At 34.8% G+C, this 25,000-nt stretch overlaps 1 protein-coding gene across 3 annotated transcripts in view; it reads right to left on the bottom strand.

The window, feature by feature from the left end:
- Positions 1–25,000, bottom strand: part of LOC145265554 (uncharacterized) — a 335,341-nt gene that overhangs the window by 90,401 nt on the left and 219,940 nt on the right. The window contains exons 4-5 of one of the 3 annotated variants that reach the window (XM_080121521.1): positions 18,819–18,945; positions 16,003–16,035 (exon numbers count right to left, since the gene is read on the bottom strand). In XM_080121521.1, coding sequence (XP_079977647.1) covers positions 16,003–16,035; positions 18,819–18,894 — 109 coding nt within the window. In that variant the 5' untranslated portion in view covers positions 18,895–18,945. The remainder of the gene's footprint in view (positions 1–16,002; positions 16,036–18,818; positions 18,946–25,000) is intronic. The other 2 variants (XM_080121522.1, XM_080121523.1) reach the window with 2 other exon arrangements.

The following is a 25,000-nucleotide window of genomic DNA, read 5'->3' as shown; positions in this document are numbered from 1 at the left end:
TCAGCTTTATCAAAACATATTTGTTGATTCAGTATATTTCTCATCTTGTGAAATCTCCACGGGTCCTGTTAGTATATATATATATATATATATATATATATATATATATATATATATATATATATATATATATATACATGTATATATATATGTATATATGCATATATATATATGTATATATATATGTATATATGTATATATATGTATATATATGTGTATATATATGTGTATATATATGTATATATATGTATATATATATGTATATATATATTACTCACGTTCACCTCTAACAAGGCTTATCGCTAGTTGGACGTAAGGTGTACTATTTGGGACCATACTTAAGGAAGGCTAACAATATGTTGGTTTACGTTACAATTAAAATTTTGCATATTAGTATAGCCAGGGAAGCAAGTAGCAGGAAGGGAACTCCGAAGTCTAGCAGTTCAAGGGAAGAAACTATCATTAAAAAAATATTTAAGTAGTATTATGATATTTGATAAGAAGCACCTGTTTATTAATATCTGTTAATATTGTAAACGAGATACGCTATAAAACATCACACAATTTATCAATGTTTATAAACATGTTAAGTTCAAAGTATCCAACAATTTAAACAAGCGATTTCTTAATGTATTTGGTTATTCTATCTTTAATCATCTTTATATTATGTAAGTAATAATGTGTGATCAATTACAGGATGGAATGATAAATTTGTCACCCTAAAGAAAACAACTCAGGTGATAATAAATTTGACAATAAGTATTCAATGGTTCATAGAAAACGCGACAATCAATAAACATTTCGGACCAAGTGTGAGTTGAGCAACCCTAATTATACGATTGAAAACACACGGGTTTGGACTGCAGTTAAGTGTAATGGATAAACTACTATGATATAATTGTATAACACACACACACACACACACACACACACACACACACACACACACACACACACACACAGAGAACAGTTTTTCGGCAAAAACAGAATCTCGTATCAAGCAAATATATTCCGTTTCTTCGTCATTACACAAGCAGTGCACTAGAAGTGACAAAGACTGGATCCTATAGACACGATGAATCTTGTCGAGAAATATTTCAAATAATATTTACTCTGGATTTTCACATTAGAGCTCCAGGATAACCTATATCCTTTGAGCTCAAACATATCTCTCTCTCTCTCTCTCTCACACACACACACACACACACACACACACACACACACACACACACACACACACACACACACACACACACACACAGAGATGCGCGTGCGTGTATATATATATGTGTGTGTGTGTGTATATATGCGTCTATAAGCATCACTTAAACACTTACTTTGACGACGCAGTAAAATTTATTTGTATTTCTTTGTTTTTAGCTTTTAAAAATCATTTTTATTTAAACCGGGGTTGTGGCATCCTACTGGATGCCAGACACTCACCTACATTCTCATACATTCTTACCGAGAAGCCTTTTAAAGATTCTAACGGACACGTAAGTGCAATTCTTTGAATTTGTCTTGCACGTTCTTTTCCTCTCGTAAATAAGACTGTCCCCTCAAGTGCAATAGTTTGTATACCTCTTGCACTTGGCTCACCGGGTATATTTGCCTAATAACTTTTTTTAATTAATTTTCCTGAATGCGATTGCCCATTTAATTACTGGAATGATGGAGATCTTCCTAAGATTCCAATTTCTTTTCATGTCGTACATAAGACCTTGGTGTTTCGTTATATTTTCCCTTTCAGATATGTTTAGCCCAGCATCATTGGGCAAAGAAACTTCTAATAAGGTTGCTTCTTTCTCCTTGCCCCGGTCAGGTTTTAATATAGCTGTATTAATTGCATAGCATTAATAAATGATTATATATATATATATATATATATATATATATATATATATAGGCGATGTTTGTACTGGCCGACATTTAAGCGTTGAATCTTCGTTAAGACACTAAGAAAAACTCTGATGTACAAACCTGAGGTTTACTGCCTGATCTGCCCTGTGGACATCATTTATTTATGTCTTACAGCTATAATTTACACTAAGTTTATCAAAGAAAGAAAATTAAAACTGTAAGTTGAACTTTACAATCACAATTTCTTTCTGTCCTCTGATGAGAAGAATAATAAGTATAGCATTCTTTGAAACTCCGCAGAATAAGGACAATTGTTTGTTGGAGTATTCAGTCGAGCAATAATTTTTGATTGTAAAGTTCAACTTACAGTTTTAATTTTCTTTCTCTACTCTCTGAGCTTTTTTTTTTTTTAATTCGGCTATATAAATACTGTTATTTATATTAGTTTGAGGTTTACCTCAGGTAAACACTACATCCCTTTGTTTTCATTAATATATATATATATATATATATATATATATATATATATATATATATATAGTCAATACTGTTTCGCTTATATATACACGTATACGTATACATAAGGATACACACGCATATGTATACATTTATATACAGGTATACATATATGTATATATATATACGTATACATATACGCATATATATACACGTATACATATACGCATATATATACACGTATACATATACGCATATATATACACGTATATATACACGTATACTTGTACGTATATATATACACGTACACATATACGTATATATAAATATATATATATGTACGTATGCATATAGTATATGTGTATATGTATACATATGTGTATACATATGCATAAGTGTATATATATACATGTGTATATATACATACGTGTATATATACATAAGTGTGTGTATATATATACATACATAAGCGTGTATATATAGATAAGTGTGTATATATATACATAAGTGTATATATATATATACATAAGTGTGTATATATATATATACATAAGTGTATATATATATAAAGTGTAGATATATATATACACATAAGTGTATATATATATAAAGTGTAGATATATATACACATAAGTGTATATATATACATATGCGTATATATATATAAGTGTATATATATACATAAGTGTATATATATACATAAGTGTATATATATACATAAGTGCATATATGTATGCATAAGTGTATATATATATATATATATATATATACATAAGTGTATATATAAAAGGGAACAAACCGTATTATGTGTTCATCAACGTTTCGTCTTTATTTCGAGACGAAATCTTGATGAACACATAATACGGTTTGTTCCTTTTTATGTCTCTATTTTGTCAGAATACTACTTCCATATTTCTCATCAAGTGTATATATATATATACATACATATATATATATATATGTATATACATAAGTGTATATATATACATAGGTGTATATATATATATATATGCATAAGTGTATATATACACATAAGTGTATATATATACATAAGTGTATATATATACATAAGTGTATATGTATACATAAGTGTATATGTATACACTTATGTATATATATACATAAGTGTATATATATACATAAGTGTATATGTATACATAAGTGTATATGTATACATAAGTGTATATGTATACATAAGTGTATATATATATATATATATATATATATATATATATATATATATATATTGTTGACATGACGGGACAATGAACATCGTCGAAACGTAGATCAATCCACGCTCTGTTTATATGTATAGATCCGTGTTCACCCACGCTGATGAGTCGTAAACGATGCAACACATGTCCCTGAAAAATTTGATTCTATGATTATTGTTTTACAATTAAAATTTATTTTTCATTTTTATTTTTGTCATATTTATTTATCTATATATATATATTTGCGTTTTAAGTATAAGGCATATATATCTTATATCTTTTAATCAACATTTTTATTCTGAGCCTAAATCAATTTCAAAATCACGTGATCATTTAGGAAGCGTTTATGTGATGCTTTCAGTGACGTTAGCTACAGTTTTGAGTTAAACATGTTTCTTTCGTATATTATTTAATTGGAATTGATTATTTAGATGATTATTATTTATTAATTTTATTTTATTTATTTTATTTTTTTTGCGGACTATTATGCTCATTTCTCTTAGAAAAACCAAGTGAGACGAAAGCAACTAAGGATGGTAGTAATTGCTGAGAATGCAGTTAGGAGATTACGAGCTTCTATCCCGTCGCGGTTACCACCTGACGAAGGCCAGAGGAATAGTTGGCCGAAACGTCGTGAAACAACATCTAAGAAAGATGAGGATAATAGTAAAATAAATAAATAAATAAATAAATAAATGAAATAAAATAAATAAATTATTCCTTTCAGCTGATAATATCGTTATTGGGGATGTGTATATTAAGTAGTATCTGATTGAACCTTAATCAATTTAAAAATTACCTGATCATTTAGAAAATATAAGAAGCCGCTCTATTTGAGTGATTTTTATGTTACGTGTGCTACGGTTCTGTGATAAACATGTTCCTCTCGGCTGATAATATAAGTGGGGTGCTTAAACTACATTTGATCCTCAAAATTGCTACACATAAAAATCAAAACCAAAAACTGAAAAACAAAACAAGGCAAATGACAAAGAACATTCATGACATCTAAACTACAAAAACAGACTTCAAATACACGTGACCATGCGTGTATCATTGGCATGCACACATTGTTGGATGACGACGATGTGACGTCATTTACTAGTGTTATCTGAATTATTAGGATTCTTCGGGCTACTGTTCTTATCTTGAGTGCTATGTTCACAGAGTTTCGGTCGATGTAACCTCCGACCTTCTTACGGAGTATCCTGTCGAACTCGGGAATGTGAACGGGATTTTTTAACGGAACCCTTTATTTAATCCACATGAACAGCATGCTGTGGTTCTTTCGGCCTTAACGAAGTAGAAGTCTTAGACAATTCGCAATTGTATTTTGTAGGGATAGGACGATTCCAGTATTTTTACCGATTCCGATACAATTACCGATTCCGTGTTAGATTCCCCGATTCCGATACAATTATCGATTCCGATTATTTCTAAATCTCTACAGATTTAACTACAAAGTTGTTATTTTTCCCGATTACCGTAAAAACGCATGTCAAAGGTGCAGATAACTTCTTAAACGTAAGGATACACTTGTGAGGGATGATCTGTCGATTTCAGTTACGAGATGTTGTACCCCTCCGTCTGTTCTACAAATACTTTAATGGTGAATGCTCTGACGAACTGAAAACACTTGTACCTCCTCGACGTAACTACCCCCGACAAACCCGACAAGCCACTAAGTCGCACCTCTTTACAGTAGAGATCCCTAGGTGCAAGAAAGCCTTTTACTCCAATAGTTTCTTTCCCAGAACTGCAGGTCTTTGGAACTCCCTTCCGGGATTCTGCTTTCCCAGCTATACTGATATGCAAAAGTTCAAGTGTAATGTAAACAAACATCTTTCTACTCATCCCCCTTCATAATGTCCCTGCAAGTTATGTCCCTGATAGTAGCCCTCTACTTCAAAGTGGCATTGTGCCTTGTTTGGGGTGAAAATTGAATAATAAAAAGAAAATCACTATTTTAGTATTACTATTAGCGGTAGAATATTTTTCTTTAAAGAAAATAAGATAAAAAAATCCAATTAAAAGAATCGTTGTTGGCATTGGAAAATAGGCAGAAATTTTTTTACGATTCCGATACCGCTTTCGATACCCCTAAAATGTCCGATTTTTTCGATTTCCGATTCTGATTAATCGACCCAACACTGGTATTTTGAAGGTGGCGACTGAACCTTCAACCTCCACAAGGGTGTAATTTTACAACTGAATTTTACCAAGACCTTTACCTATTACATCAAGATCAGAGCAATAGTCCGAAGAATCCAAGTATGAGAGATTTCCGAATTCGACAAGAGATATCTTAAGTAGGTCGGCGTCATATCGACCGAAACGCCATAAGAAGGTTCCTTAAATAAGTTAACAAATTTTATTTTATAAAAGCATTTGAATGTCAGTATGTTATTGTTGCATATGTGATGAGATGATTGACCAATTTTTATGATTTCAAGTTCAAATGAACAGCTACAGCAGGAATTAGAATACATCCCACTAAAGCCTGATTGTCACTTTACAAGAAAGATATGCAATAAAATTCTGTTTTTAAACTTGGGGAAAATGCTACATAAAATGCATGGAATGTTCCCAACTGCTTTTAGACCATCTTGCATGAATCGAGCATCAGTTTTTGAGTGGCATAAGAGATTCAAGGAAGGCACGGACTCTGTGAGGGATTACTTGGACGTAAGGGGCTACTATTCGGGACCATGCCTAGAAAAAATTAACAAGATGGTTTATATTAAATTTAAACTTTTACAGTCAGGGAAGCAGATAGAAGGAAGGGAATTCTAAAGTCTAACTGTTCGAGGGAAGAAACTATTCGAGTAGAAAGCTTTCTGGCATTTAGGGACCTCAGCAGTGAAGGGGTGTGATTTTGTTGCTAACTGGGTTTGTCGGGGATATGTACGTCGAGGAGCACATTCTATGAAATACTTGTAAAACAGACACAGAGATGCAACATTGCGGCGATGGGACACGGGGTGGGAGCTTAGTCGGGAGTGTGAAGCACCTGTTAATCACCATTCCATCCAGGGCAATGTCGGGTCACCCAGCCAGTCGTTAATAAAGTTCATATTCCGTTCTTTAATCTAACCATATTTTGAAAATAAACATAAGCATATGAATGACTTGCCCATCGTGTTTTAATCACGAATACTCAACAATCTTAATAACGGATTATTCGTTTTTATTTTTGTAGAATGAGCTGTCACATGTTTTACCCACGAACATTTGTTGTGTTTTTTTTGTTGTTGTTTATATTGATAAATATGGCCAGTTGATCGGAAAAAAAAATGAGAAGCGAGGGTGTCCCGTTCTTTGTTTTTCCAAGAACCAAATATTTTTGAAATTTGAGTACACAGCAGGAGCGTCCCTGCCGTTTAAGAGTGACGTCGATCACGACCCTCGAATGCGGGCGGCTATCCATAGCCCGAAAGAGTTCGACTTTTGCCGATAATCCTGTCCAATCAATCAAGTTGTCCATCAAAGTGCGTCTTGGTCGACCTTGCTTTTTCGATCCTGGCGTTCTACCAGTAAGTACTAGATGTTTCATGCCTCTTTGAGGATAAATATGTCCTAAGAAAGTCATTTGTCTTTTCATGATGGTTTCTATCAGCATTCTTTTAGTGCCTCCAGATCTAGTTCATATTTTCTTGTTAGAAATGTGATCTTTCCAAACGACTCCTTACATTTGTCTAACAAACCAAACTTCTGTGCCATTAATGCGTTTCTACATTTTGGGGCAGATAGTTCAGCTTTCACAACCATATAGCAATATACACCAAACATACGATTTAAGAATGCGCTGTCTTGTCTTGAACGTGATGGTATTGGAGCTTAATATCGAGTTAAGTTTGATAAATACTTGTTTACTCCGAGCTATACGCGATCTTACACCACGATCGTCCTATAGATGTAATCCGTGATAATTGAATGAACCCAGCCGAGTAACTGACGTGGCTCCAATTGTTTAATCACAGATATGACAAACAGATATCACGATATTAAAAGTCTTCTTTGCATTCAGGTTCAAACCAAGCTTTTCACTCATTACTATTTCTAGGAGTTTGAGATCTTTGGATGTTGCAAGGAGAACGGTTTCGTCGGGTTACACACCACGATCGTCCTGTAGATGAGAAAGGAAAAAAAAAAAAAAAACTCCTTAAAGATTCAAAATGCATATCTGATTTTTCTCGTGAGTGTCATTTTAATAGTTAATTTTTCTGAATTTATTGGTCCGGAGAATTAACACTCAAGATGAGAACAGTAGTCCAAATAATCCAAATTATAAACCCTCATCTAAAAACATTCAAAAACAAAAACATCATTTTTTTATAGCGTTTGAACACTCTTCACGTTCATAACTAAGTCTTTTAGGGTCTCCCTAGTTTCATCCCTATTGTTCCCCTGTTTTCCCTTTCTCACAAAAGAGACATCGCGAATCTATCTCTGCTCTATCGTTATTTTCATGGCAGGTGCTCGACTGAGCTCCGATCTATGACTCACCCCCCCATCGTACCGTAAAACCTACCTACAACAAGCGTCAACAATTTACCCCACTCTCTATATGCGCCTATAAACTAAACGAACATTCCATGAGCAGAGTTTCTTTCCTAGAACTGTCCGTCTTTGGAACACAATACTGTGGGACTGCTTACCAGCTAACTATATAATTAAACCTTATCCAAATTCCACCATTACTGATCATCCGTGTTGTGTCACTGTCTATCTAACGCTAATAAACCCTTATCCTAGAATGGCCTGGTGCCACCAGATCAGGCTGTCTGAAGATATTGGCCGCCTGAGACGAAAGGCACCTAACATTGATGTATTTTGTTATTTTGCTTCCTTTTGCAAAGCTTAATTATGTTCTGCAAAACCAAAACCAAAAGAAAAAAAAACCAACAACCCTTTTCCCTCTTTTCCTTCTTCTATCTTTCCCACTTCCTGACTAAAAATGTACCAAATATTAATACTAAAACTCTTTTCCCTCTCTCTCATTGCAAAACTCATTCATGTTCTGCAGGGCAGGAAAAAAGAAAAGAAAATAGCAACTATAAGACAAAGAAACCAAACGCTACAAACTAGCAATTGAAGATACAAAGAGCTTAAAGAATAAAAACCTTTAATAAAATAACTGAATGCAACGTAAATACTATTTCAAAACTAACTGAATTCGGCATTAAATAACTAAAAAAAAGGATGGTTTCCCGGCCTTGATAAATGCTGACCTCCTAAGTAAAACGAACATTATTCTCCATATTAGCCGCATTGAATATATATATATATATATATATATATATATATATATATATATATATATATATATATATATATATATATATTATATATATATTCAATGCGGCTAATAAAAAATAAAACGCATATTTGCTCTGCAATAGTATTGAGCACTCTCTTCAGGTTTTTACTAATTACCATTTTTGCTCTCTATATATATGATTAGTTTTTGTTTTGGAAAAAGAAATCCAGCAGAGTGCTCAATTAAAAGGAAAAGCCGAAAAATAAGAGCGTCTATATATTTTGTATTTTGTGTACAGAAAGTTGTTAGATGAGATAAGTCATTGGTACCGTCGGTCTCAAGCCCGATAATTAGGACCGTTTAAGATATCCATATCCAGCTCTCTTCAAAATAGATGAGTATTGCCTGAAGAGAGCTTGATATGGATATTTAAAACGGTCCTAATAATCAGGCTTGAAACCGACGGTACCAATGACTTATCTCATCTAACAACTTTCTGTACACAAAATACAATATATATATATATATATATATATATATATATATATATATATATATATATATATATATAAGAATAAATTGATTACATAGTTTGTGGACTTGGCGCAAAATAACATATAGTTTTTATTCAATTCCTAACAACGACGCGTCTTCCTTCTAGTTCCAAGATAAATGATTGTATATATTACATTGCGTTATCGTTGAACGATGAGTAAGAATATATATTGTTTAAATCTGAACCGTATCACGCAATAAAAAATAGTTCCTGGATGACTGTTATTTAAAACGATGAGAAAAAGATAATTGCTGTTTCAAATAGTTGGCATCGATAAAAAATAGTGCCTAAGTTTCAAAATATGACACATCGTAGAGCGTTTTTTTTTCTCCATCAATTATCATCAATCAAAACTTATCTTGGCACTATTTTTTTTTTTCAGCCATTGCTGATATAATGTTGCGAACTTATTAAAGATGGCTGAAATCTGAAACTAATCGACATGAATGTAATTGTTAAAATAAAAAAAAACAACAACAACAACAACAAAAATATCCGAAAAAACAAAACATAATAAATGAATAGCAACTGCTCTTCCGCCATTTTGTTACCGGATATAAAAAAGTCTTATTTCATTAAACTAAGGGGCGATAATATCTACATCTAGTTTTTATCCTGAACGCCTCAGCAGTTAAATATTGATTATCCTCCTGACAGAGGATAAAATGGAACAAAACCGTAAATGGCTGGTAACATTTAATGCTACTAAGACTAAACTTCTGCTCTTTAACCATTTTTTTTTTACTCCTTTCAAACCAAAGAAGTCATATTACCATTTTGAATGTAGGGGGGCGGGGTTCGTGTCTAACAGAGGACTGTGGATAGTTGAGCAGCGAAATTTCTGTTCACATTTCATTTAAAATTCTGTATGCGTGTACAGTCAGGGAAAAGAGGAAACAGAGAAGGAATTCCAAAGTCTTGCAGTTCAAGGGAAGAAGATATTAATATAGAAGGCTTTCTCACATCTAGGGGCCTCAATAGTAAAAACATGGGATTTTGCTGATTGTCAGGTTAATCAGGAGTATGCATGTTGAAGGAGTACAGGTGCTATGAGTTCATCAGGGCAAATCTTATTAAAGTACTTCCAAAACAGGAACAGGTATGCAACATTGCGGTGATGGGGCAAAGGTTGGAGCTTGACCGACAGTGCGGGATCTATTAGATTTGAAACTCTTTTTAAACCCTGTCTAAAAGGGAAAGACAAGTGGTAGATGCCCGAGTCTAAATGTGGCGATAATACTCTATGCATGAGCGAATGGCGGCTTTGTTAATATATAGGATGGCATATTGTCCGACGCGTTGAAACGAATAGGAAGATTTCGAGTAACACTATTAATTTTATTCTTTTTAAAAGGGTTCGCTATGACATCATTTATGCAACCTAGGAATGTTATCAAAATGCGGTATAGGTAATTTCCTTCGGCACTGGGGATTTGTTAATTTCTGTGTTGCTCCTAACGGGAAATACCGACAAGACTGTTCACTTTGTAACTGACCAGATTGCTCCCTCGACTTTGTTCCAATCAAAAACAAGCGAAGCATGCGTGGTCTCCGTGAGTGCACAGTGAACGAGGCCTAAAAAAAATGACTAAGTTCAGCATTCCCCCCACCCCCATTTAGCCCTAGACGTCCCCAGGGGACGTCAAGTCCTGGTGAAAATGAACAAACGGTGCATTTTTAGTCCTTAACATATGTAAATATGAGTTCATACCATGCAAAAAAAAAAAAAAAAAAAAAAAAAAAGAAATGGCCAAGTCCATTTCTTGTCACCCCTCCCCATTTAACCCCCAAAGTTCCCAAGGCCTTAACATATTTAAATTTGAGTTCAGCACCATGCAAAACTGCTAAATAGACAAACACAGAAAATTTTGGACAAATATGGTAAAATAGTAAAAAAAATGGAGTGTTTTTATTAGCCCTAAAAGAGCCCCTGGGGCGCACACCCAAGAGTTATCGCGAAGTATAGACAAACAAAATTATATAGAAATCAGTTAGTTACAACTTTTCAGAAAATTTTATAAAAATCCAAGGCCTCAATTTTTTTTAATAAGCACAAAAGTGTCAATTTTAGCCATTTTTAACCGAAAGACACCCCTAGGATGCAACCGGAGTTTTCCCGGAAAATCCTTTCAGTTACTTTTTTTTTCCCTCATATCATGGTTAATGTTTGTGCAAAATTTCAAAATATTTCATTTCGTAGTTATCGAAGAAAGTGCGGACAGACAAACGGACAAGGGTGATTTTACAGGTTCACCCTCCTTTTGTCGGGGGACCCACAAGTAAATTTCCAAGTTCCTTTAAGTTTAATTTGGCCACATACATTTATCTTTGTTTTTACACCACGTAATTATGGTCGTATGAATCAACCGACATATCTTGCTTTTGCTTTAATAAGGCTTTGTGTTCTTAATATTACTATATTCGTTATTCTATGATGATGCTGATGATGATACTCCCATCGATTTCGACGTATGATCTTCCGCGAAAACAATTAAGTTGTTCGGAAATCCATGTAGATGATTTGCTTATAGTGGTGAAGGCTTTGTATAGAACCAACCACACTTTTTGGTACAACTGCTAACCTCAGTCGGTGCAGACAGTAGACTTCAGATTTTACATAAGAACGTTTTTCTTCCACTAGATGTATGTCTTAACGAAGACTGAGGAGGTGTCTCCCCAAGTGGGTAACCCGCTCCTTGGTTTTCATACAAATTACTAGTAAAATTCACAGTGTATAAGGATTGTTTGATACTGGACATATTCATAATCGTACCCTATTTCTAAAATAGGGGAGGTATAACATAGAAATATTTGGAATCAAATCTCCTCTTGCTGTTATTTAAGATCATTTGAAAATCATAGCAGCAAGTTTTAGTCTTCCCTCCATCAAGGCCAGAGGTTTGGGGCAATATATATATATATATATATATATATATATATATATATATATATATATATATATATATATCGACTGGTGTTAATCGTGACACCCTGCACTGAAGATTCCCGAAAGGATGAAACACTCGTGTCTGTAGGTATTTAATTATTATAGTAAAAAAATAATTATGACAGCCCCTTTAAGAAATTCGTTTCTTATCGTTGAGCACTTTCAGTTGAATTAAAGTCGGTCAGTTTAGCTCTTATGCATAGATCATTGTATAACGATTAGATCACTGCCTGACTGACGTAAAGAACATTTAAAAAATTAAAATGTTTAAAGTCAACGTTATTTCACGCGGTTAATGGTAGCCGAATGGACACGGTCTTTGCTAATCGAGCCAGAGATGTCTCGTGTTGCCGAGTTCGAATCGTTCGACTGATGTTAATCGTGACACCCTGCACTGAATATTCCCGAAAGGATGAAACACTAGTGTCCGTAGGTATTTAATTATTATAATAAAAAAAATAATTATATATATATATATATATATATATATATATATATATATATATATATAATTTCTATATTTTATTATATTTTCTATTTTTAGTTGTTGACATCTAAGAATTCACAATGTTTTTAAACCTTTCTTCTAAAAGAACAAAATTTTCATACATACATACATACATATACATATATATATATATATATATATATATATATATATATATATATATGTATATATATACGGGGTGGCCCATAAGTCGCTTTATATTTTAAAAATTTAATAACTTTTCTATTAATATATTTTAATTTCTCTTTTCAGAATTATAAAATAGAATCTTTGGAATTTTTTTGTATAGATAAGTTTACAACAGAACAACGAGTGAGGATGATTGAATTTCACTTTGAAATGGACAGTCAATTGTTGAAATGCAAAGATCTTATATGCGCCATTTCAATGTTCAATATCCTCTTAAAAGATATGATATTGAATTTGTTCAACCTCAGTTAGTAAACATGCCAAGGTATTGGTGGCAAACAAAATGGAGCAGCTGCACACACAGCTAGAGCAACAATGCAGTTGTTAACTGTGATGTTTCAGGATCGAAAAATCTTATGAAATTTCAATTTTGAATGGCCTCCACGTTCATTTTGACAGAACTAGACTTTTGACTTTGGGGATATCTTAAAGACAAAGTGTATGCAAATAAGCCTCGAAACATCCAAGGACTTAAGGAAAACATACACAGGAAATTCTTTCCCTACAACTTCCGATGTTAAGAACTGTCATAAAGAATAGCTTAGAAAGAGCTGGACTTTGCAAAGCCGAGAATGGAGGCTACTTAAGAGACATTATCTTTCGTAATTAAGTTAGAACAAATTTACACACTATAAACTGTGTAATAAAAAAAGAACACCGGTTCTCGCAAGTTCACCGAAGTTAAGCAACGTTGAGCCTGGCTAATACTAGATGGGTGACCATTTGGGGATTCTAGGCGCTGTATGTGCTCTCTGCTAATCTCGGCATTGTTTCCAGTCGTCCTGTACCTCCACTTGCCACTGGTATGCAACAATGTTGACTCAGGAGAGACATGTGGTTAGAGAGATTATGTGCTTGCGTATCGCGGCATCACAGTTAAACGGTTTATCTAAGAACTAAACTAACCGCGGATTCGGGATCTCTGCTTATCGATGTTAGACACTCCCGAGTTCTGTAAGATATACCTAAAGAAGGTCAGAGGCTACATCGACCAAAACGTTGTGAAAATGATACTCAAGATGAGAACAGTAGTAGGATAAATCCAAATAATTCGCTTAAAGCGTTGTTTAATATATAAAAGGAATTTAAAATTATAGAATACTAGCAGTTCCGCTCGGCTTTGCTCGGGCCGTTTGTACTGTTCATAACTTTATGTGGATATGTATATATTAAAAAGTGTGAATATGTAATATTATAATATATAATAGGCTTCCTTAACTACCATAGAGAAAAGTTCGTAAGGATCGCAGAGGTCAATTTTTTAAAACTTTGACCCCAATTTTGACCCCTTAACATTTACTGTTTGGTTGGTTGGTTGGTTGTTTTTGTTTTACGGCATATCAACTCTTTTCGGGTTATTTAATGCCGAATCCAAAGATTTTGAAGAAAATTTTTTAAGTAGAATATATTTGTTGTTTTCAAGTCGGTTTCTATTTACCCCATAGTTGGGACCCTAACAGGTACTACAATCCGGGTCAGAGTGGACCTGGGAGCAATGGTAATTAAAGGGTGGCTCCACACTCCCCAAATCCCGCAAGCTGGGGCCTCACCACTGGATATAGTTTAAGGTCATATCCAGGACCCCCATTGAGAGACTTTTACCCTCTGCAGGAGGGCAGTCGGTGTATTCTAATGCCCCACCGACAGGGCCCATTTACTGTTTGGGGCTTAAATCAATTTATAAAGTTAGATCCATGTATAAGTAACCTACATTTAAAATTTCAAATGTTTAGACCCAAAATTGACGGAGGAGTTTGGTAGAACTCTCAAAGGTCAAATCGTTGAACTTTTACCCCCTTGACAGACAAATTTCTGGCCGAAAACCAATTGAAACGATTTTCCCAAATCTCAATACCCTTTATATCAAATCTCGAGTCTGTAGACCGAAAATCGACAAGAAATGTACACAGACAGACAGCCATTTTCACTTTTATAGATATAAAGCTAATACAACGCAGAGGTGTAATGGATATACACGAATAAGATACATAATGGTGGAATAAGCTATGCAGATTCAACTTATATTAATAGATAGCGGTGTGTGGGGGGAACTCAGCTTTGAACGATCGTAAAATATATTGATTCATGACGATTTCTTATTCATTATTACAGAGCCGATCTCTATTGGATATTATATTGTGTAACAAAGAGCAAGCCGACAGGGGTTAACAGATTTTCTAGTGCAGACGAGATCAAAAGGTCAAATCAAATAAAACTGATAAAGTATCATTAGACAGATAAGAAAGATACAAAATTAAACCACTTCTAGCTATGAATGAATTTGCGCATGCGCAGAAGTAATAGAAATATGTCAGCAAGTTAAAATGTACGCGTTATTCATCCATCCAAACAAAGATTTTACTCATTTTTAAACCATCTTTGGTGTATGATTACTATTTTCTGTAAATCTTAGTGTTATGTAACCAGTCGTTTAAGAGTTTATCGGTAAAAAAATATTTACACACAAATACATCCTCTGTTATATATATATATATATATATATATATATATATATATATATATATATATACATACATATATATATACATATATATATACATATATATATATATATATATATACATATATATATACATACATATATATATACATATATATATACATATATATATATATATATATATATATATATATACACCTCATGTTGTACATGCATTGTATTCGTAATTACATCCGATGGAGGGCCCGTATTATAATATTTCGGGACATATCCCTTCCTCAGATATGTGTTCGACTTTCAAACGTATTTATTTTTTGATTGTTTTTTTTTATCGACCAAATGTTTGTAAGATAAAAATTAAACGTTTTTAAAATTTTTAACAAAACAAAACAAAACAAAACAAAACTTTTTTTTTATATAAATTAACGTGCAAAAATGAACGGTTTGAAAAACCAGACGTTGACAACTACTTCGACTAATATCTATATACAAACAAGCATCAGATCTGAAAAAAATCATATATATACATCTAAATAAAGACAAATGCTTACCAGCTAACTTACCTCCATACGCTGTCCGGAACACTAAGTTTGGAAAAGAGAAAAGAGGAGAAGGAAGAGAGTGAAAAGTGAGGGAATGAAAAACTTGAACACACGTACTCACAACACAATACACAATCTTTCAAGATAAAAACGGACCTTATATATATATATATATATATATATATATATATATATATATATATATATATATATATATATATATTCACTTAACTCAACGTGTTCTATATGCTTAAATGAAAAACTTGAGATAATTATATTTTAGGAACCAGTAATTCAGTGTAAGCACTTTAAAAGACACGCACTTCGTAGACACTGAATTACATATCACAAGTATCACTTTTTCACAAGTATATTTTCAAATCTTGTACTGGTATTTATTTTCTTCAATTTAAACACCCCGAGGAAGTCTTGAAATAAAGACGAAACGTTGATGAACATATAACTTGGTTTGTTCATTTTTCATATACGTCATCCACAGAAACTGTTTTGCTGTATCACAGCTTCTCAGTGCGACTAGCATCCACCCCGAGCAAGGAATCGAACATACAAACCATCTAATTGATAGGCCACAGCTGTAACCTCCGGCCCGCTGAATCGGCGCTCGCAAACGATATCATCATATGTCTATTTATATAAGCCAGGGATCGAATCTACAACCATCTATCTATCTATCTATCTATCTATCTATCTATCCAACATTAAGAGAGAGAGAGACAGAGAGAGGGAGAGGGAGAAAGAGAGAGAGAGAGCTATGTCTTTATTACTTACTAAATAATCAAGACATATCAAGGCTGATAGTGACTCGGAAATCTACAACCATCTCTCTCTCTCTCTCTCTCTCTCTCTCTCTATCTATCGTTCCCTCTTTATATATATATATATATATATATATATATATATATATATATATATATATATATGGTACCTTAAGAGAGAGAAAAAAGAGAGAGAAGGAGAGCGAGGCCTATTATCTTCATTTCTTTTTATACTAGGGATCGCTTGTGAATTTAATACTTCTATGGAACTTTCTCCTTTGGAGGAAACCGGGTAAAACCGGATAGGGTTAATGCCGTTTCAGACACACTACTTTCCAAGGAATCAAGACTTATCAAAACTGCAGAATAATAGTTTAATGAGATGAGTTTTATAATTTGTTAGTTGAATGATGCTGAATGTCATGAGAGGATTTAAGAATGAATGACTTCTGAAAAGAGTTTATAATAAATGTTTATTGGAATTGAAATTAGATCTGTAATCTGAACAGAATCAATCTCATCACAGAGTTTTACACAGAAGGGCAATTTCTTGGAAAGAAACACTGTACATGGAATTATCGTTTGATACTAGACATAAAGAGAAAGTAAGGAAAGTTCTTAAAAAAACAATTGAATAGAACGATAAACAATAATGACACTTTGGTTGGGGATCAAAGTGTATTATCTGTAAAATGAAATTATTTTTGATAAAAAACGATGTGTTTATAGATATACCAAGTGCCTTGAATAAGATTTCAGAAGTTTTTTGTATGGGCATTTAAAATTGTCATAGACTCTTGAAAATTCAGTATGTTATTGCTGTACATCTTATTAGGTGACAGACCAGTTTTTATGAATTCAGGTTCAAATGAACAGCTACAGCAAGAATTGGAATACACCCTACTAAAGCCTGATTGTCACAGCTGATGAATTTTAAAATTGCAAGCTGGACGTGAAGACGTTTTAGAAGAACGATATGCAATAAATTTCTGTTTAAAACTTGGAAAAAATGCCACAGAAACGTATGGAATGTTTCAGATTGTTTTTGGACCATCTTGCATGAATCGATCATCAGTTTTTGAGTGGCATAAGAGATTTAAGGAAAGCAGGGAATCTGTGAGGGATGATGAGAGGTGTGGAAGGAGTAAGGAAGTGAAAACACAAAAGTTGATTGGCCAAATAAAGAATTTCATGGATAAAGACCGTCGTGTGCCTATAGAGACAATAATCGCACAGTTCCATGTCAGTGTGGGGTGGTACACGCAATTATATGTGAGGGACTGAAAATACAGAAGATTTGTGAGAAGTTTGTTCCAAAAGTTCTCCAACCTTGTCACAGACTCTTTTGCCAAGATAGGCATCAAAACAATTCGTCATCCTCCTTATAGTCCAGACCTTGCTCCCTGTGACTTTTGGTTATTTTTTAAGCCCAAAGAAAACCTTAAAGGCAATTGAGGAGATGAAAGAGCCTATGACGAGGTGTACTTACATGCTTACACAAGAGGATTCTATGGGGCTTTCCAGAAATTGTTTGGACGGTACAACAAGTGAATTGCAGCCGGAGGAAACTACTGTGAAGAGGACTAGACACGAAGAAAGTATGGAAACTTATTGAAGGTACCTCGTATTTATTTAAAAAAACGATTTAGGAATCTTAAGTTGGACAACCACGGAAGTGAATGTGGTATTATGGCGATTCAGGATTCTATGTAGGAATATGTTAGAGAAATATTAAGTACAGTAATAAGGATGACCATAGATCTCCTTCTCACATTTTTTGAATAGTCTTGTGTTTAATCCCATTCGAGGAATGTATAATTTTTCTAATGAATAAATTTTTCACAGTGTAGTATCTGTTCTGTCCTGTTTAAAAATTATGTTTTTGTCTTAATACAGAGTACCTGCTTTTGCGGGAGCTAAAATTTCCCTACATTTTCAGCTCCAGTAAGGCAGGCCGTAATTGGAGACAATAATAGCTCTGTATTTTTATTGTGACAACTTGACCAGCATCTCTTCTGTTTAGAATGGATAAAAGTTATTTATACTCACTCGAGAAGACGAGAATAGCCAGAAACAGAGGCAAGCACTTCATGTTTGAGAGGAGAGATAAAAACAGAATTTTCATCGCCTTTTCGTGGACACAGCTTGACTCGCGTAATTCCCGACCTCGTCGGCGCTGGAAGACAATAAAAACAATATTAGCATGGCGTTAGCTTCAAATGCATTTAACTTTCAATATCTGATCAAAAACAGTAAAAAAAAAAAAAAAAAAAAAGGCCGGTATAACCAATTTGAAACATTTGGGGGTGACTCTAGCTAAGTGCTTATGGCATAGACTGAAAATCTAGTGCTGGATAAAGGAACTTGGAGATCGTGCGCGCGCGCGCGCACACACACACACACACACACACACACACACACACACACACACACACACACACACACACACACATTCCAGATTAGCAGAGAACAAAGAAAATACCAAGTCGGCGTTTGTACGCACATATTTACCTCTGATAGAACAAAGATAGAATTTGTCCATAAAAGCAAGAGGTGTGACGAACAAAGAGAAAAGAAGAGAGAAAAAGAGAGGAAGAGAGAGGGAGAGGGAGGGAGAGACGGAGAGAAACTCACGATCGTTACGAACAAAGAGAAGAGAAGAGAGAAAAAGAGAGGAAGAGAGAGGGAGAGGGAGGGAGAGACGGAGAGAAACTCACGATCGTTACGTCGTTAGCTTGTCAACTCCACCTTTCACTACCTTGCTCGATGCGTCCGACGACCACTGACATGCAAAGTAATCTATACTATAAATCTCTCTGTTTCAATGTATGTATGTATGTATGTATGTATGTATGTATGTATGTATGTATGTCTCAAAAAACTTTCGACAGAAGTGACGGATTTTCGCCAGATCGGTATAATTTTCAAGCTCGAACTTTCCGACGACAAATATCGAAAAATTGGTAAATTTATACAAACACCGTGACAGCGAATTAACCCTAACCCTAACCCTAACCCTAACCCTAAACCCTAACCCTAACGCTGTCACGGTGTTTGTATAATAATACCGAAAAATTAGCCACAAACATTAATTCCTTCACCCTCAACCAGAGGTGTGGAAAAAAAAATCGTTCTTTCATGATAAGATGGCTTCTACGCATGCGTCAACACGCTCAAAAGACGTTGTACCTTGAATTCGTTTAAATATTATAAAAACTGACCTACATCCGCCCACACGTCCATAGCACCATGGATAAAGTGACAGCGTCGTTATCTTAAGATTGCAGGTTCAATCCGAGTCATCAGACATTTTTTTTTGATTTTTAAACTTTTAATATCGAAACAAGGTTATTTATACCATTTTTTTTTTTGCTTTTTACTGTGTTTTTTTTTTGTTTTTGTTTTTCTGAACACGTTCATATTTTTTTCATTTTTTTTTTCGCTTTTCACTGTGTTTTTTTTTTTTTTTGTTTTTCTGAACACGTTCATTTTTTTTTTCATTTTTTTGGGTTTTCTTTTCCAATTTTTTAAAGTTTAAACAGGGTTATTACTTTGCTTATTCTTTAACCCCCCCCCAATACACACACCTCCAAACACCCCCGCTAGTCTTTAATATAAATCTCTCTGTCTGTTTCAATGTATGTATGCTTGTATGTCTCGCAAAAATTTTCGACAGAGGTGACGAATTTTCACAAGATCGGTATCATTTTAAAGCTCGACCCTTCGGACGACAAATATCGAAAACTTAGCCAAAAACATTAATTCCTTTACCTTCAACGGGATACTTTTCTACAGGGAAGAGTCGCTTTTTCGCCGATATTTTCGGAAGTCAGCCTCTATTTTCGGTTGTCTAGCCTTAATTTAAACTTACGCCACTTCCGGTTTGACGGTGGATGTCATAGCAAAGATGTCAAGTTTTTTTTTTCACGCCCTTTTCCTCCTTCGCGGTACGAGTTCGAAACTTCCTGCCTACAACTACGTTTTTTTTTTTTTTTTTCTCAACACACATCTCTAGACATCCAGGCATCGCCGGACAGCCAAGCTAATAATTAAATAAATACAGTTTTGTTACAAAACGGTCTCCGTGTTTGATTGTCAAAACGGCTGAAACAAGCTAGAGTGTATACGTTTTTATTAGCAGTATTTTTGTAGAAATGCAACAAACATGATTACATATACGTGACAGCGATAAACAGATACATCGTTACAGAGAGACCAGACAATACAACACTAGGCGTACCAAGTTCGAATCCAGTTTGCTCTACGGAAACACTTTCACTAAACCCACAATTGACACTGTGTCTAACTCGGAAAACAGATACATAGTGGTAGGAACTCACCCAATAAATGTCACGGTAACATTTAGGTGAGTTTCCGCCATCATTTTAATTTCCTATTTCGAAGTGATTATCGAATCTTCAAAGACATCGCGGCCATCTTTTTTGTCTCCCGACAGTGTTCAACATTACTCGTTTTTCGAACCGAGTAAACATTTTACATTAAATAAAAACACTAAAAACCTACCCAGTTAGGTAGAAAAGCAACTTATCTATTTGTTATATATATATATATATATATATATATATATATATATATATATATATATATATATATATTTTTTTTTTTTTTTGACAACTTTTTCGTACCTCTGTGTATTGTAATGATGTCTACCGTGTCAAACTCGAAACTTACCATTGATCTCTCGTTGGACGTGGCCATTGGTCTCCACATTTGAGTGGCAATAAGCCTTCGTAAGGTCCCGATTAAAACTACCAAACCAAACCAAACCAAACCAAACCAAACCAGGCCAAACCTATTTTTTAAAACTTCCTAACACTTGAGCAGGGCCCTGTCGGTGGGGCATTAGAATATGCTGACTGCCCCCCCCCCTGCAGAGGGTAAAAGTCCCTCAATGGGGGTCCTGGATATGACCTTAAACTATATCCAGTTGTGAGGCCCCAGCTTGTGGGCTTTGGGGAGTGTGGAGCCACCCTTTAATTACCATTGCTCCCAGGTCCACTCTGACCCGGAGTGTAGTACCTGTTAGGGTCCCAACTATGGGTTAAATAGAAACCGACTTGAAAACAACAAATATATTCTATTAAAAAATTTTTTCTTCAAAATCTTTGGATTCGGCATTAAATAACCCAAAAAGGGTTGATATGCCGTAAAACAACCAACCAACACTTGAGCGGGGGAGGGGGCCGTCGATAGTATCACACCATGAATTAAAACTGAAATGTGGCTTTCTTTTTTATCAGACTAGCTACCTTCACTTCACAATCGCTTTCTTGTTCTTTTTTCCGAATTAGATTTCAGTACTGAAAACAAAGCTTAAAGATCGAACGTTTGCGTTCGACCTGATTGACAGTGACTATAAACAGGGAGTCAAGTAGACAGAAAAGTTCCAACCTTTTATGTTTTGAATACTAATTCTAATCAACTGCGTAACGGTGAGATTTTAAAATATTTTATTTATGCTAAGCCGATCAATGTAAGGATGGGTGCTTCTTCATTTTGGATATAATGGGTGACGAGACATGGGCAGAAACAGTGGCGCTATGGGAGAATGAGTAGTGCCATCCAATAGCTGTGTTAATCATGCGTAGTACGAACACACTCTCTTAACCTACTGTTTATCTTTGTTTTTTTTTTTTAAATTGGAGTAACGACTTATTAAGGCTTGAAGGTCACTCGAGGACAAGGTTTAAAGAGTGTACATTAGTCAATGGGACAATATCGTAGTAATCGTTAGTTGTGGAAATTTGGTAAATTGGATTACTTAAGGGAAACTGTTCATCAAAAACTTGTTTACGTTAGACTTGAAGAAACCATATTGTAGTCAGCTGAAAAGCAGGCAAACGGAAGAGAGTTCCACAGGTGTGTAGTTTTAAGAAAGAAACTTTGTTCATGGAATCTACATTTAGGTTTAGACACAGATAAAGAGTGTGGGAAATTATTGATAGTGCTTTCAGCTAGACTGGTGTTTCTATTGAAAGTTTTGCGAGGGGGGAACCATAGATTGGAGCCGAGACAAGCACTTGCCATGAAAACTACTAAAGAGTCACGCTTATGAAGAGACCCATAGGCCACTCGAGGACGTTGGTCAACGTTATGATGACTTGCCCATTCACTCGTAATGGAATTTTCTAATCATTATAAAAACACCGAGTTTAATATTCTCGTGTGGGGAGTTATAAAAACACAACCCGAGAAAAGTAAAGATCGAACATCTACGTTCGATCTGATTGACAGTGATTGTAAATAGCAAGTAAGAGTTATTATGTATATATTTTTTCTGAAAACCAGTTCTACTCAATTGTGTAACGGTGAATGGTAATTATTATTTTATTAAATTGATATGAATGTACGAATGAATGAACGAATGATGATGATGATCATCATCATTCGTTGTCAAGAGCAACAGCAGCAACGGAGAGGTGATGGTTACACCATGATTAACGACGCGGGCTTACAGTATAGGTGTGTGAAGTTCGAACCCGGTTAGTTCCACAGAAACACTGTCACTTAGGGATGTTGGCAACCTTCACATAATCCTTAACTGTTAGTACTCGATATCCCTCCAGAAAGAATTCCTAATAGAAAGATATCAGGAAAACGAATGCCAACATAAACCATCGTCAAGAATGATGCCCAACAACAATAGCAACAACAACAACAGCAACAACAATAAGAGCAGATTCATGCCGCACAGAAGGAGAGTGTTTGAGCCACCTGGCACCCAGTTATAAGCCACTGTAAATATTTTCATTGGATCATCTGTAAAAACTTGAATATCGAATGTAGCAGCAAATCCTGGGAGCGAGCACACACACACACACACACACACACACAAACACATACACACAAACACACACAAATACACACACACACAAACACACAAACACACACACACACACGCAAACACACACACAAACACAGACACACATGAACACGCAAAGATACACACACAAACACACACACACAAACACACATACACAAACACGCACACACAAACACACAAACATACACACACAAATACACACAAACACACACACAAACACAAACACACAAACACACACACACACGCACAAACACACACACAAACGCACGCAAACATACGCACACAAACACACATACACAAACACACCCACAAACACACACAAACGCAAACATACACACACAAACACACACAAACGCACATACACAAACACACACACAAACACACACACAAACACACACAAGCGTAAACACACACACACAAACACACACACAAACGCACATACACAAACACACACACACAAGCTGTTAGAAATAAGTTATACACCATTCACTCGCTATGACAGCTATAAATCTGACATAGTGAAAAGGGACAAGAAGAAGAAAGAAGCAACCTTGATAAAAGTCTCCAATGATGCTGGGTAAATAGAGCTGGGAGGGTTTTTGGCTGTTTTTGTTTTACGGCATATCAACCCTTTTCAGGTTATTTAATGGCGAATCCAGTGATTTTGAAGATTTTTTTTTTTAGAATATATATATATATATATATATATATATATATATATATATATATATATATTTTTAAGTCGGTTTCTATTTAATCCATAGTAAGGACCCAAACAGGTACTACCATTCCAGGTCAGAGTGGACCTGGGAGCAATGTCAATTAAAGGGTGGCTCCACACTCCCCAAAGCCCGCAAGCTGTGGCCTTATCATCGGATATAGTTTAAGGTCATATCCAGGACCGAGCTGGGAGGGAAATGCTAATGAAATATCAAGGTCTTATGTACGATCTGAAAAGAAACTGGAATCATAGGAAGATATCCACCATTCCAGTAATTATAAACTATTATACTTCAGCATTTAGACATATTACAAAAACATTCTTATAAAATCATAGAATTACGTAATACATTTAATTTTTTATATATAAATTATTATTATTATTGGCTCACAAGGAGCTTTCACACAGGTTATTAAAGATCTCCCATTGAAAACCTGTGGTGTTCCCTGGAAGCTGAGTGACAACAAGTCTCCTCAGACGTCCAGCACTCCCCACCTCCTTCGATAGCATTTGCAAATAAATTTGCGTTATCGCAGCAACCTCTCACCATTCATTTCTCGCTGGCAGCGGCCATTGATCTACACTGGAATTTGAGTGGCACTAAGACCCCTCCCCCCAGTTCCCAGTTTTCTTTATGCTTGCCCAGCAGAGATCTGGTCAGCGCTC

The sequence above is a fragment of the Euprymna scolopes genome, chromosome 40, assembly GCF_053919585.1.
Source record: "Euprymna scolopes isolate OS-2025 chromosome 40, ASM5391958v1, whole genome shotgun sequence".
Taxonomy (NCBI): domain Eukaryota; kingdom Metazoa; phylum Mollusca; class Cephalopoda; order Sepiida; family Sepiolidae; genus Euprymna; species Euprymna scolopes.
This window is presented reverse-complemented; position numbering and strand designations above follow the sequence as displayed.